The sequence below is a fragment of the Spodoptera frugiperda genome, chromosome 17, assembly GCF_023101765.2.
Source record: "Spodoptera frugiperda isolate SF20-4 chromosome 17, AGI-APGP_CSIRO_Sfru_2.0, whole genome shotgun sequence".
In the NCBI taxonomy this organism is placed as follows: Eukaryota; Metazoa; Arthropoda; class Insecta; order Lepidoptera; family Noctuidae; genus Spodoptera; species Spodoptera frugiperda.
In genome coordinates, this window is record NC_064228.1 from 2443373 (window position 1) to 2458623 (window position 15251).

Here is a 15251-nt window from a genome sequence, read left to right on the forward strand (position 1 = left end):
TGAGACATTATAGTTTATTTATTTATCACGATTTAATAAAAGGAAGACTAATAATGGGTAATCCCTTGGATATATAATAATAATAACTTATGTCTATTATCACACAGCATTTATTTCCCTTTTAGGTCCTAAGTGCGCCTATTACTATGCAAAAATATATTTTAATTTTAAGCAGTTATATCATAGCCACATGTCCTTGTATCTTTATACAAGGTACAGGATCCTTTTTTTTTCAATAAACACATTCTTACATTGATACGACAGGTCTAATTCTGGTAACAATGATTGTATGCCGGCTAATTAAAATGCTGGAAACGTATATACTACAGAGCGTAGTATATGAGCGACACTTGTATTCTTTCCTTCCTCACACAGTAAATAAAATAAATGTTTATTGTAGGTAAAATCTATTATTGTGAAGTTACGGAAGTAGGTGATGAAATGTGAAATATTTTATATTTTTATGGTTGGACTGGACTGATACTACGATCTCCAAGAAAAACTTGGTTTGCAACGTCACGCCTTTTATCCCCGAATGGGTAGGCAGATATGCATTACGGCACGTAATGCCGTTATACAATGTACACCCACTTTTCAACATTTGTGTTAAAATCCCATGTAATAGGGGTGAGTAAAAACCTGGCTTATAATGATAATACATACATACATAATTTCACGCCTGTCTCCCATGGGGATAGGCTGAGATAATGGAACGCCAATTGCTACGAATTTTATAATGATAATGTAAAAACTGAGTCAAAAACCGAATAAGAAAAAATAGGGAAGGTCGGTAACCCTACTGATCTGTATAATAGATTAATTTACAGTTAACCAGAGCTTAGTGTAGGTACACAAATTCTCCTAATCCCAGACTTAGGTAAGGGCTTACAATTGGTACTAAATCTTAGACCGTAATCAATTAATTTCAACCATTTAGTCTAAGGTTTAGGTTAGTCCAGGATATTTTAAGTCAAATGGACAACTTATCATTCCGAAAGTACCTCTATCTCCTGGGTATAACTTGGGAACTTTTTGTTATTTATTTAAAACGTCGTTAGGTATTCTTTTTGATTGTTAAGGGACCATCATCATAAAAATATCAGATCGAAAACCATTTCTTGTTTCGTAGTTAGATCAAAGTCAATTTTATGTATCTGTGAGAGTTACACTATGACTCTCGCTACATATAGGTATTTATATTAGGTGATGGATGCATCTATCACTCAACCTATCACCTAGTCCAATCCCAATCTTTATCAGTTGTAGCTCATCCCCTATTACTTACATGGGACTTATAACATAATCGATGAAAACTGGGTGTACATTGTACAGTAGCATTACGTGCCGTAACGTGCACCTCTGCCTACTCCATCGGGGATAAAAGGCGTGACGGTACGTGACGATACAAGTATGTACTACCTATCTGACCACATCTTAGGGACGCAGGTGTAATGATGACGTAAGCAACTTTAATATTCACAGCGCTCACAAGACGGCAAACTTACGGCTCAGTATGAAGCTACAGGTCGTTTAAGCACCAAGTTTTATCCCACCCAACTTTCCAAGATAGCTTTTCCACTTATAAAACTTAATATTTTTCCTGTTTTATTTAATGAATTTTCTAGACTTGAGAGAGATATAATATCTCAAGGTTTTTAATCTCTTAAGGAGTATCTAACACGTAAAAGTGATTGTGAACTTATTGCCGTATGATAAAGAGAACAGTGACTCTGTTGCTCGTGCTGCCAACTAACTTGTTACTGAGAGTTTTCGAAAATCAAAAAACCTAAGAATACTCGACATTAAGTCGAAGCCTCCCTCATTTTTTATGGAAGAGGGCGCGACGACGATTTACCTGATGGTGTTAAGCGCCGCCCATGTACACCAGAGGAGTCACAGTCATTGTTCTTGGGACTCCAGTAAATAATCAGTCTAATTTATCAAAATTATTGGTTAAGTAATTACTTAATAAAGGTTATGTTATGTCTTCGATCCTTTACGAAATATCATTTAGTATGACGCGATGACACCATGCTAGCCGCTAAAAGTTATTAACCCCGTGTAGCGAAGGCATATCAATAACTTTAATAGGTTTAACGTAAACATTTTTATTCAACGTAATAAATTAAAAGCTAAAGGAACTATTACTTTAATATTTACTGTCAACTAACACGCTAAGTACACGTCCTTTTTATTAAAGTTTTAATTTTATCGATAAAAGTTTAAAACATGCCTACTAAGGGAGCCTAGTACGAGTTTGTTATACATGTAACGTAACGTTACCACGTTCGGAGCTCTGATTGGCCTGTTCCAATGAACCAACCAATCAGAGTAATATTTCGATCTCATTAAAGGTGAAACAAATTCGTATGAGACTCGCAGGTATTTATTTAACTTTGTCATTGGAAACAGATCATAGTTCAAACTAAACCTTTGAACTAAATTTTTATTTACCCGACTTATAAAAAGCATGTAGATAGGGACTTTTATTTGTATGTACTGTCTACAAACTCTTTTTGATCAAGAGTATTATGCTCAGTTCAGTTCTATAACGAGTTAACAGCAAAGCCAATTTACGAAATATTAACGCCCAATCAATGACCTCATCATTGATTACTACTACTATGCCATAATTAACTACATATTACAGTGTCCTAAGGAATGCCGACTGTCGGTGACCGCCGTGAACAAGTTTACAAGTGTTAATTATAGCTATTGAAACAATACAATGTCCTTACAAGTTGAACAGACACCAGCAGATCAACTTACACCTTTTTTCAATATATTTCATTTGAATTTCAACTCTATAATTTTGAGATAAAGTTGAAAATCCCATGAAAAATATCACATTAAGGAGTAGCTTAGTCTCATACTGTACGTTACTATTTACTAACTGTAGTTTCGTGACGATAGTTAAGCTTAATAAGAAGTTATTAAAGGCAGTAGGGCGGACCAATTACATAGAAAAATGGGAGGAATTTGTGTTCATTAGATTTTGTATGGACTAGAATGGGACATTGGGATCGAAATACATCTGAATGTAGTAATCTATACTAATATTATAAAGCTGAAGAGTTTGTTTGTTTGTTTGAAGGCGCTAATCTCCGGAACTACTGGTCCAAATTTAATAATTCTTTTTGTGCTGGATAGTGCATTTATCGAGGAAGGCTATAGGCTATAAAACATCACGCTATGACCAATAGGAGCCGAGCAGAGCGCGTGAAACCGCGCGGAAGTAGCTAGTACAGTAATAAATCCTAAATTAATATCCATACCTAAGTAGTTCCTTATTTAACAAGCAAAGAGTATAATCTTAAACATGCACTCGCCAATATCAATGCATATCACAAGAAAACCGCGTAAAAAGACAAAATTGCTTCATTTTCCTACATCGTAACTATATACATCAGATTTGTTTTAATAAAACACCTTTAGTAAGGGCAGATGGCACAATGAAAAATAAGCCCCCGAGGGTGACACTAACAGCAGGCACAGGGCTTAATAATTTCCATATTTGCACGTTTGCAAATAAATCTTTACCTTTGGCTAAACTAGGATTAGAAGATACACCCAAATTTTCCATATACGATCGAAAAATAGGCGTTGTATTTGTGACTACTATGCTATGTTATAGACAGTTGAATCTCCTATTGATACATTTCAGTCGAGAAAATGTTAGGATATCCTATACAAATGTGTATCTCGGTCCATCTGGCAGTCTGCGGTTAGTTTAAGAGCAAACAGACCACTGCAAGAAGGAATACGAATAGCAAATGTTTAAACATCCAGTGAATTGCAAATTTGGGTCGCTTTATCGAATCAAGGTAGACTAGACTATTTGTTACTTTATACTGCTGCAGTTCAGAATTTCCTGAAGGCAAGCAAATTACAGCTAATCTCACTCTAAAATCCCGAACAGTAATCATTTATTCACTTCGTTAAACCCCAACTGTTACCATCCCTTGCTAAATCAATTAGATTACAAAATACTTAATTCATGTAAATCTAACAGAATATTTAAAACAATTATCCGAATGTCTGCGTATCCGAACGATGCCGGACTTATAAGCTGTCACCTCAGTAAACCTTTGTCAATTTGTCTTCGTAGGGTAGAATTAAAATTTGCATAATGTTATTAGGTTGGCTATAGGTAAAAGGTCTCAGTCGGTCGCAGGTGCTGGCCGATAAAGGACGTGTCAGTTTGATCTACGACACTGTAATACCGGCAATATAGATGCTGAAAATGCTTCTTTCAATTACGTTGCACAAGTCCAAATTACCATTTTTATTACTTTCTATCGACATTTAAAAATTTCTTACTATTTATTATTCTGAAACAGGCGTCGGTTCTCTAAAACACCAAATTCAATCTTAGTTCGTTGACTAAATTAGTGTTTAAAATTCATGACGTGCTTAGCCGTAAACTAGTCGCGTTTTTATCGTAACATTTTTTGCGAAAAAAAAGTTCAGTTTTAGTGTGTCAAAATTACAATATTTTCGCGATATACCGTGTGTAGTCTAGTTGCAGGTTGGTGCTATAATTTTAATGCTTTAGAAAGTTTTACGTGCGTTTTAATGTGTAAAAACTCGTAAGTTGAGTGGTGGCTAATAAGGGAGATACTTCACAACTCTCTCGGCACGCCCTTAAAAGGCGACTGTATAAGTAGTGGACACATCGCCAGTATTTTTTGCTTTGAAGTGCCACGACGGGGCATATCCCAACTAAAGAGTCACGTTTCGCTGATTCTGAACTAACATTTTATTTGGTGCTCGTCGTATATTTGTCGTATGGATGGATGGGTGGCACAGTTAGAGCTTTCAGCAACTGTTTTTGAATTTGTCTGCAAAAGGTATGAGGTAAAATTTTGCATTTGCTGCGTAAAACTCTTATCTATTTGGCATTTCAGTATTTATTTATTACAGTGACAAGTGACATGTTTTTCACATGCATAAGATATATTATTGCGATTCACTGTGCGTATTACTACTGAAAATTACTAAATCAGAAAATTCCTTTTCCCTAGTCACCATATAACAGTCGTCAATCCCATCATTCTGGCCATGTTATGTCTACGAAATATTTCCCAGCAAACCAGAGTCGACATCAAAACTTCACGCCAACGATTTTAATGGACTAAACTGGCTTATTTTCGTTAAATGAAAACAAGCTATCATCTAAGGGGACAGCCGTAAGAGGATACGCAACGGAAAACGAAAAAATAAAACGGTTGTACTAAAAATAACCGTTTCTAAATTGAGATTATTTCCGTCAGGTTGAACAGCCGAGCATGTACAAAGTTATGTCAACGGAGAATCGATAAAATTCCTTTGAAATAGATGCCCTTACTGTGAATACGGTGTTGTGTCTCATACTCTGATTACGCAGCGCTTTACGTAGTTACACCGCAAACATACTGTTTTAGGTGACCTTTCATAATTTCTGCTAACCTGGTACGAATTGGACGTCGTATTCAAATATGTTTAGGGTGAAACTACCTCGTGATACGGTAAGCTTATTTGTTCCATATATGAAAATCAATAACGCTGTGCTATATTTTATTCTTCGTATGGATAACAGATGCACAAAGCCAAGTAGTATGGCAGAAATTATAAATGATAATTTGTATTCTGACCTAACTTTTGCAAGAAACCTTCCTATTTTTATTTAAAGTGACATGAGGAAGTAACAAGATTAACTTCTACAGAAGATATCATTACAATTAACAAAGTCTCCTACAACTTTTGTATTGGATTGAATTAAAAGCGTCACATAAGGAGTTTCGATGCCGAAGCCTAAATCAAATTGTGTTGTTATAATTAATTTATTAAGGAAGTTTGTCAGGAGTCGTGAACTCGTGAGTCTGTACGTGTATAATAATATCTGAAGACAGGCGCTATTTTAGGCATCTTTAAGGAAGTGAGAGATTTGGCGATGCTAACTTTGACACGGTGAATTTTCATGAGAAATACGAATGTTTTCAGAACCTAATTTTTTTCGTACACTAGCACATCGATTTTCCAGAGCTGCGGACTACCTAGCGAGTAAACCGGGGCTGCCGCTAGAAAAGCAGGAGTAGGAACGGGGTAGTTTTTAGTCAATAAGAGTCTGACACTCCCTCTCGCCTCGCTCAAGGCGGGAGAAGTCATAGGATGATTTCGCCTCTTAAAAAACACATTGATTTTGACCCTCACAATTTCGCAAGTCAAAATTCTATTTAAAAGTTTGGTATCCTATATTCGTTATATTTTACAAAATACGGGACCTAAGAAAATAATTGCAAATAGTGCATATCGTAAAATTACAGTGTGTGTATCGTCGAGGAAGGATCTGAGGGACGGTTGCCAATATGAGCATCAACTGCCGAGTTCCTCGCGAACTCTCTGGCTACCAGCCAACTAAACGACATGATCAAGAAGAGAATTTTATGAGTAATTGCCTTATCAATTAGGTTAACTTTATTTATCTTTTATACTGTTACTAGTCAGATTATAACAATATAATTGTTACATAAAGATTATAACTATGTAAACCTGACTTTGCAAGGTCGCAGGGAGTTGCGGAATGCAGGTCACTTCCGACTGACCGATCTTGAAAGTAATTGGGGTATGCCTATGTTCAGCAGTGAACAGCTACAAGATATGATGAAACCTAGTACACTATCAACTTTAGAATTCGTTGTGAAAAGGCCAGGACAGGTTAGCTTTATCACTACATAGTATAAAACAAAGTCACTTTTTCTGTCCCTATTTCCCTTTGTATGCTTAAATCTTTAAAACTACGCAACGGATTTTGATGCGATTCAAGGGGAAGATTTATATGTATAATACATGCATAATATATCACCATTGCACCCATGCGAAGCTGGGGCGGGTCCCTAGTTTATCGATAAAAATCATATAGATAATTTAATAGAAGACCCTGTACATCCCTTCGGCTGTACGTACAAGTTATTAAAAAAGAGATTCCAATCAAAAAGGTCGACACTTCCTATGGAGATCCCGTCGAATCCGACAAACCATTTCCATTTGGTGGCTACTTGGATATGTTCGCAACATCCTCTTTTTGCGTAATGCCGTTTGTATTATTATACTTATTACGCCGGAAGAGATAGGCAGAGGTGTTCATTGCTGTGTACTCAGTAGTATCTTACTTATATTATAAATGCGAAAGTTTGTGTGTATGTATTTACTAAATCACGCCAAAACGGCTAAAGGGATCGGGATGAAATTTGGAAGAGGTGTAGATTATGGTCTGGAATAACACAGGCTACTTTTTATCCCACGGGAACGCAGGCGAAGCCGCTAGCAGAAGCTAGTGCTATAATATAAGCCGCTGACTGTCAACCATGCGTACCAAACTTCGCAGTAATTTTACTCAATGAAATTGTACTCGCAAAACGCTACCGCGTAATATATTACTCGAGCATTTTTTTAACGTAATTCGATCCTAAGACTTAGTTCCACCTTATTTAATATCAGTGTTGCGTGACCTTAGTTTTTTAATCGTGGCTAGCGCCGTGCATGGCTCGTTCGCCTTGCTGCAGTGCTCCCCTACTTACTAGGCATATTATTTATTTAGCCTTACTATATAATAGGCAATAACGCACCTCTTTAGCTGTTTACAAAGAAAATTGTTATGAGAAACATGTACGAGTACGTATGTCCTTTTCAAAGGATTATTATGTTTTGAAACGGTACTTAAGTGCCAGATGGATGGTAATATAGGAATATAGTCCAATATATTGTGCATATTTTCCCTTATACTTACTTAGAAGAAACATTTCTCGTCAATTATTAGTTACTTATTGTAAGAGAGATTTACAGGTACAAATCAGACTCCAGACAGCATTGAAATCTATCTTTTGATTCAGTTCATTTGGTGAGATCCTGAGGATCTTACCCTCCAAAGTGCTATTCACTATAAAAGCATTCAATGCTTGTTAACTTATTAATGAAGGTTTCTTAACAGATAGTATTTAAATATCCAAAAACCGAAGTCCTTGATGAAAGCCTAGAGCCAAATCAATACGCCCCACCTTCCCAAATCGCAGAATAGCATGTAAACAATCCATAACCCTTTAGTCTAGGAACAAGGAAAGTCTAGTTCTTGTTTTAGAAATGTAAAATCTATTTGGATGTCTAGACAAAGTCACGGATTGGACGGCCGAGGTAGCATGTAAATTAGACGCGTGTAAGGAATCCACAGGGCGAATTATTGTTTAGACTAATTTAAGATTTACGTGGTGTGAATTCGTCACTTTGATGGCAGAGTAGAAGCACATTTGTCACCTCCCCTACTCTTCCCGCTGTGTCATAAGGGCTGACTAAAGGACTATACATTAGACAAAGATCGGGCAGCAGCAGATAGGCGATTTCCAACCTGCCTGTGGTAAGCGTATGTTGAGAAGGCTTTGTCTATAGTCTAGCAATGGATCTGACACTGTTGATGTCGAATTAGTCTAGTTTCTGTATTGAAGCTGATCAAAAATATCGTATTCCTATTAAAAATAACGAGCACATTTCAAGTGAAACTCAATAGTATTAGAAATATATTAGTTCTAACTACTTGTAAGATATCAATAGGCAAGTTTGAGTTGAAATATCAATACAGCTTGGCTGTTTTCGCATAGATTAAAATTGAAGTATTTGTTATCTATAGAGCGTCTACTGAATGTCTTTAAAATCTGAAGTTCAAAACTAAGCAGAAGTATATTTGATTCTCAATAACCCTTAAGATTAATGAAATCGAGGGTTTTCATATACATAGGTATATCATTTCAGGATAAAAAGATTCCTATAAAAATGATTATTGTGTACTTACTAGCTTACTACAAATCCTATTTAACATTTCTATATTGATGTACTATAAATAAATCAGACATTAAACATTTTTAGAGGCAAACAGGCATTTTTACCTTACGGCACTTGTCAAATCAATCAATCAGATTCTAATTTGATTGGACGCATGGCAAAACCATTACCTATATAAAATGCGTGTTGACATACAAAAAAGCCTTAAACCACTCGGTCAATGGTATGGTAAAACCAAGGTTATCGGTTTGCGTATCCTGTTTCTTACTCCTAAACTACTTAAACGGTTTTGATGTAGTGTAATCCTAAGATTATCAATAGACGTGTTGTATAATACAGGCTTTTTTTAACGGGGGAAAAATCATCCAATATTCTCTCAACTCTGTTGAAGCGAGAGGGAATGTTAGACTCTTACTGACTAAAAGCCACCCCGTTCCTACTTTGCTAGGCAGTCCGCAGCTCCGGGATATAAAACAGGATAGTTATAGAAATCATTATATCGGTAATCAAAGTATAATTTCTAAGCAGGATGGTGTAAAGCCTACTTTACAGGTAGCCAATTACCTGTAACAGCGTAAAATAATTCTGTAATTTTATGACGCGTAAAGATTAACACGAACCTTCCTTCTCAAGGGAATCTTTGTAGATCAAACGAAACATAAACCACCTCTTTATCCTTTCATCGTTTTACAAAACATTATATTTACTCGCGAGAAAATACATGTAAAACATTTAAAATTAGCGTACCTGCTTAATTGACTAAAGCGTTTAGATAAATCACAAACAAATAGACCAGAAAATTAATATTAATTTCTATTACATTAAACCACATTTGTCACATCGTTCGCGATCGTGTCGCGACACCCGCAGCACTAGAAGAATCACAGGTTGCCGGCCTTTTATAAATATTTTCGTCCAAAACATAAGTAATTAAAAGAATTTTGACATATTTTCCACTAACTTAATCTCCTATAAGAAATGTTAAGAATAGCAGTCATCCTCATTACGAAAAAAGGCTTAAAGGATAAAGGAATAAGTCCGGAGAGTTGTTAGTGAAAAATTCAATAAGTAGTTAGAAGAAAATTCAGTCTCCATTTACAGTTTGTTAGAATGAAATTACAAAAGCAATTGTGTATAGTACTTTTCAGAAACTTTTCTCGTCGCATCCTAACTGCATTAGAGGGGGAAATTTAAGACTGCAAATGCGAACCCTGTGAAGAACTTAGATTTCCTTGCAGCATCCATTTTACTTGTATATGAGACGCAGCTGAATCTTTGTGAATATTTTTAATGAGAACCGGAATCTTATTTAGTTTTCCTGTTAGATTTTTCTTAAGAAACTTTGTGTAGCTTGACTTGAATTATCCGTTCATTTAAGGGGACGTATTATTACTGTGAATTCCAATATCGTAATGGTCCAGAGTTTACATGTTTTATTTATCGTTTTACACCTAAAAAATTGGCAAAACATAACATATATCATGACAGTGGTATGTTTAACCTTTCGTAGCTACATTGCTATGTATTTTTAATTAATCTAATATTAAAAATGAGGTCAAAACACATACAATTGCCACGCAAAATGTCTTCGATAAACGTAAATATAGACCAACAGCTGTACAAATCCCATAAGCATAAATCTCTGTCTATTTTTATCTGTACCTAGAATTACGGAAAAAGAAGTAAAACGCCGAATGATTACACAGATTATAAATATTTTCGTTGTCACTGCGCCTACGCCGACCGTCGAATATTTATATTTAGATCTTGCATCTTGTATGACATAATTTTGTAAGATTTTGGAATTGCAGAAACAAATACAATTGTAACCAAAACTGCCTTGTGAATTGCAGAGCGTTGCCCTATTCTAGCAAGATGCAACGTCAGCCATGATGCAACAAGTTACGCATTACGTTGCAACAGTGTTACATAAATTCATGAAAGGATACGAATGTTTCTTTGGTACGTCGTCTTTATATTTTTTACAAACGAGTGATTCAGAGGTGACTAACAAAATCTTGTTTTGATACTTCAGAGTTTCACATACTTAATTGTAGGTAATTATTATTATGTAGGTAGTTAATGCTTATTGCTGCTTATCTTTCATTCGACACTTAATAAAGATGAGTTGTTATATTGTAGGTTTTATTAAATACGTTAAAAAGTCAAAATGGAGTAAAATCTTGATTAACAACATTAATTAAAATTAACTACTTGTCTGCGTACGCTGCTCATGATGAAGAGTCCCTCTGTGACTCGAAACTAGTAGATCTTCTTCTCCATTAAAATACGTGAATAAACCTAGATTTTTTACTTAATTTAGTATGTCTCACGATAATTTTCATTAAAATTCATGAAACTTATGATAACTTAACAAACGAGCGTCACTTTTTTTTTAAATTGCTGCGCTCCGTAGGTAGTCCTGAATATCTTAACGTTAATCAGTGCGTGTAAGCAGCCAAAATACTCTTTTAGGTAGGTTAATCTTCTGTCTTAAACACACCCTTTGATACCAACATTATGTAGATTACCAAAATCGAATCAGACAAGAGAACAGCCGAAAATTTTATCCAAATTTCACTAACAAATTAAATCACGCACGCTTTTAAAGCTAAAATCTGCGAACGGTAAACAAACGGTTTAGTGAACTGTGAAATTATTCAATGATGCGAAATTTTACGTAGCTACATGAACATCTATGTGCTTGGTGGGTTAGGTATATAGGGTCAAAACTGGGGCAGTTGGATGGCCAACCCTACACCCTATGGCTGATGCTTTATGCATGAGACGACCGGCTGTGTCGCGTAAACAGTTTCAGCACACCCCTGCCTAATAAAAAGATGTATTGGAACTTTTTCGAGTTGACAGTATACAGACCTAAATATGAAACGTGTTGGTAAATAATTTATCAACATTCATCAAGTGGTTCTATTAAGTTTACACGTGAATCTACGTACATTACAGTTTGTGAAGTATTGTACTTTATATGCTTGCCTTAAAGTCTATATTGTAATGGTTTTTTCCGTAGAATATGAATAAATTACTGTCGTAATATCTGTCAAGCTTATGTTTACACATGTATACAATTTTAACCATCGTTTAATAGTTAAATTAAAGTTGTAACAACACAATAAATAATAATAACACGGACAGAACAAACACGTCAAAATTAAGCACCACAATGGCGGAATTATCCTGTTATGAAGTAACAGGTCGTTGATTATACGAGAGACATTTATAACTATTAAGCTTAAAAAGACATTTTTCAACAACATGGCATAACTTCACAATACAAAATCACATTGTTTGACGAAGAAAGGCTGAAAAGCGTGTACATAGAGCGTAATATATGGTTCCCCAATCATTATTAGTTTATTAACTACTGCTGTAATATAATTAGGTATTAGTATTTGGTTTCGCTTACATTATGACGTCATAAACCGTGTGGGCGTAGTGAGAATATGACTGGTATTATTTTATGTCAATATTTTGCTACACTATGTTTAAGGGCCTTAATGTAATCCTGAGGAGATTTGTTTTGTTTGTTTTCTGATTAGGTATTTTTATTGTTTACAAAGTATAACTAAGAATAAACTGTGTATGTGTGTCTGTAATCTAATTGGACTATCTTTCAACATGCTTTTGCCTTCAAACACATTCTTAATATGCAAATTGAGTCAATTTTTTAAATCATTATGAATGAAAAATTAGAATAAATAAACAATGATGCAGTGAATGCAAGGTCTATGAAAAACCATGGCTACTGCATTCTAGTGAATGCAAAATTATATCTTATTATGTAGTCATAATAAGATACATAATATGTTAACACAAAAATAAAGCAATCCTACTTTATTATTGTGAATTTAAAATCAAACAGGTGTCTTGGAACAGCTGTTATTTAATTTTGTTATTACTTATTTAATACAAAATGTCCTACTAAACTGTTTTATTTTGTTTTTACAGAACATAACATAATGTTATACTTTTATACAAAATAAATTTACTTTTCACTGTATGTAGGTAATATTGTCATTTAACATATATTTTATTCATATTTTGTTATTAGTTACTTCTCTAAACACCTAATTGTTACTTCATCCAAAATACAAATCGAGTTACCTAAGAACTGTATTTACTATTAAAATTTTTATTGTGTATACTCAAAGGAATGGCTCTTAATCATGTCTGTCCTGCTGTATCTGTAACTCTTCTCGCACAGAGAAGGTTTGAGCACTTAATACTGAACAAATATTTTTCAAGCAGTGTTAGTAGTAAATAGAGAGAATTATAAAGAGTATGTTTTAGCCGTGTATTGAAAATTAACAGCAATGTTTGCTTATTAAATATGAGTCATCGCTAACACGGCACAATGGTCTAGTTTAAATATATTTTTATTATGATGATTACGACTTTTTCCAACACTTGTGTGTGGTTTTGCAAACTTTTAACCTACCTACGAATATATTTACTATGTTATTGATGAGTTTGTGCTTTAATATCAATTTATATAAGGTTGTTTTTCAAAGCATAATCTATTGAAATCAACCAAATTATAATAGATCAACAAGATTTTAACATAAAATGTCTACCTGGCCATGCAATACCTAACTTAATCATGTTCAATAAATAATTTACAAGTGCTACAGTGACTCAATGTATTGTCTAAAGCATTTAAAATCAAACAAAAGCCCTGGTTTTTATAACATCACAATGCAGAGATAAGTTGTATGAATGAGTAATCCTTCACAATATTGTAGCTGCTTTTGAACAAGCAGTAGGCATACTTTTTTTTTCATTTAAAGGTATCAACTGGTTATTGCTGGCCAGTTTTATTATGCAAGGAGGTTTGACTGGCTGCAAATTTGTTTATGGTGTAAACCTGTGTAATTCTAGGATTGTTTCAAACCAGATATGTATTTGATTTCTAAATAACATGTGTTTGGATAGATATTATTAATATTTCCAGTTTCCTAGTAGGTTTCATAATGTATAAATAATATTGTAGGTAAATATGAAACCTGATGTTGTCATCCACTTAAATTATGCAATGGTCATAACATTCTCCTTTCTATAACAATTTATTGAAATGATAAATTAAAACTAGTCTTGTTAAATGATTTGTCAATATTTTTATGCTTACTGCACTTTGAGAAAAAGGCTAATAAGATTTTCATGTAGGTAATATTTTATAGTTATGATGCCATGCTACGCTGACCACACTTTCTAGGCTAACTAGGTAACCATTGCCAGTTTACACAATTACTAATTCATGTGTATTATACTCAAACACAATCCATAGATTACCTGTATACCAACCATAAATTAATCCAATGTTATCTCTGTTTCAAATATTGAACCTCTGATAAGAATGTTGCAATGCTTGTGTGTATAATTAAAAAAAACAAAAGGTCCAGTTATTAGTTTGCTATCCAAACAATCTGTACAAACAAGTTTTCAGTATGATAAAACTAGTTATGTAAGGCATTTGATGATTGTTATCAGATTTGTTTATCAGCAGTAGTGAAGCACAATGATTGGGGAACCAAAACATAATTGAACACTTACCTTGAACATAGGCCTGGGGTGCCTTGGCTGCGAGGGAGCAGCAGTGGTCGTGGTGGCCGCGGGGGCCGGCGCTGGCGCCGTCACGTGGTCCGCCGGCAACGACTCCGGGACAGTTTGGAGAGTAGGCCTCATAGTCGTCGACATTTTCACAATAACACTAGTTCAAACACTTAACACCTTGCTAGCCCACCCTCGCCGTTCGCATCCTCTGCGGCGGCCGCGCGCTCAGCCCGCCAGACCGGCCCAGGCCTTCACCAGGACGCCGACACAGGCCCCGACTTAGCTCCACCGATTGCCGACCAACAACGCCCATCTAACCGCATTTTCGACCAGAAAAAAACATCGCGAAGCCCTATAACGAAAACTGTGGAACGATACGCGATACCTATTTCACTTTCACGTATATGTTAACGATCGTCGAGATGGAAAACGGAAATAGACACGCAAAAAACTATTAGAAAGCTTACGGTGTCTTCTCCTGTCACATAAACACTATCAAGGAATTCGGCGTTTAAGCTTTATAACGACGCGCAAACTGTTTCCGTTAACGCCACCGGCTCGAATACAGGTTACGAAATCGCGTGGTGGACAAATATAAATCCATTTAATAATAAAATTACTAAAGAAATTCACTTAACTCCGCTAAAAGTCCTCACATTCTTGAATTCACTCTCAAGATGGCGGATTTTACCTACTCCTCGTAAATGGGCACAAGGCTGACACGAAAACATCAACCGGCTCTCTATCAATCCCTTTCTTTTGGCAGCACATGAAAAGAGATAGTGATATGTGAACGAGTTCAACGGAGTTTTGTGATACGTCACTGAAAAAACTGCCAATGGAGCATGCGCAAAAGTAGCGAGTATTTGAAA

The 15251-nt window shown here is 35.2% G+C and overlaps 1 protein-coding gene across 1 annotated transcript in view; it reads right to left on the reverse strand.

The window, feature by feature from the left end:
* Nucleotides 1–15157, reverse strand: part of LOC118276662 (serine/threonine-protein kinase MARK2) — a 203074-nt gene extending 187917 nt beyond the window's left edge. The window contains exon 1 of the mRNA XM_050699704.1: nt 14380–15157. Within this exon, the coding sequence (XP_050555661.1) occupies nt 14380–14523 (144 nt within the window). The 5' untranslated portion in view covers nt 14524–15157. The remainder of the gene's footprint in view (nt 1–14379) is intronic.
* Between the last annotated feature and the right edge of the window lie 94 nt (nt 15158–15251).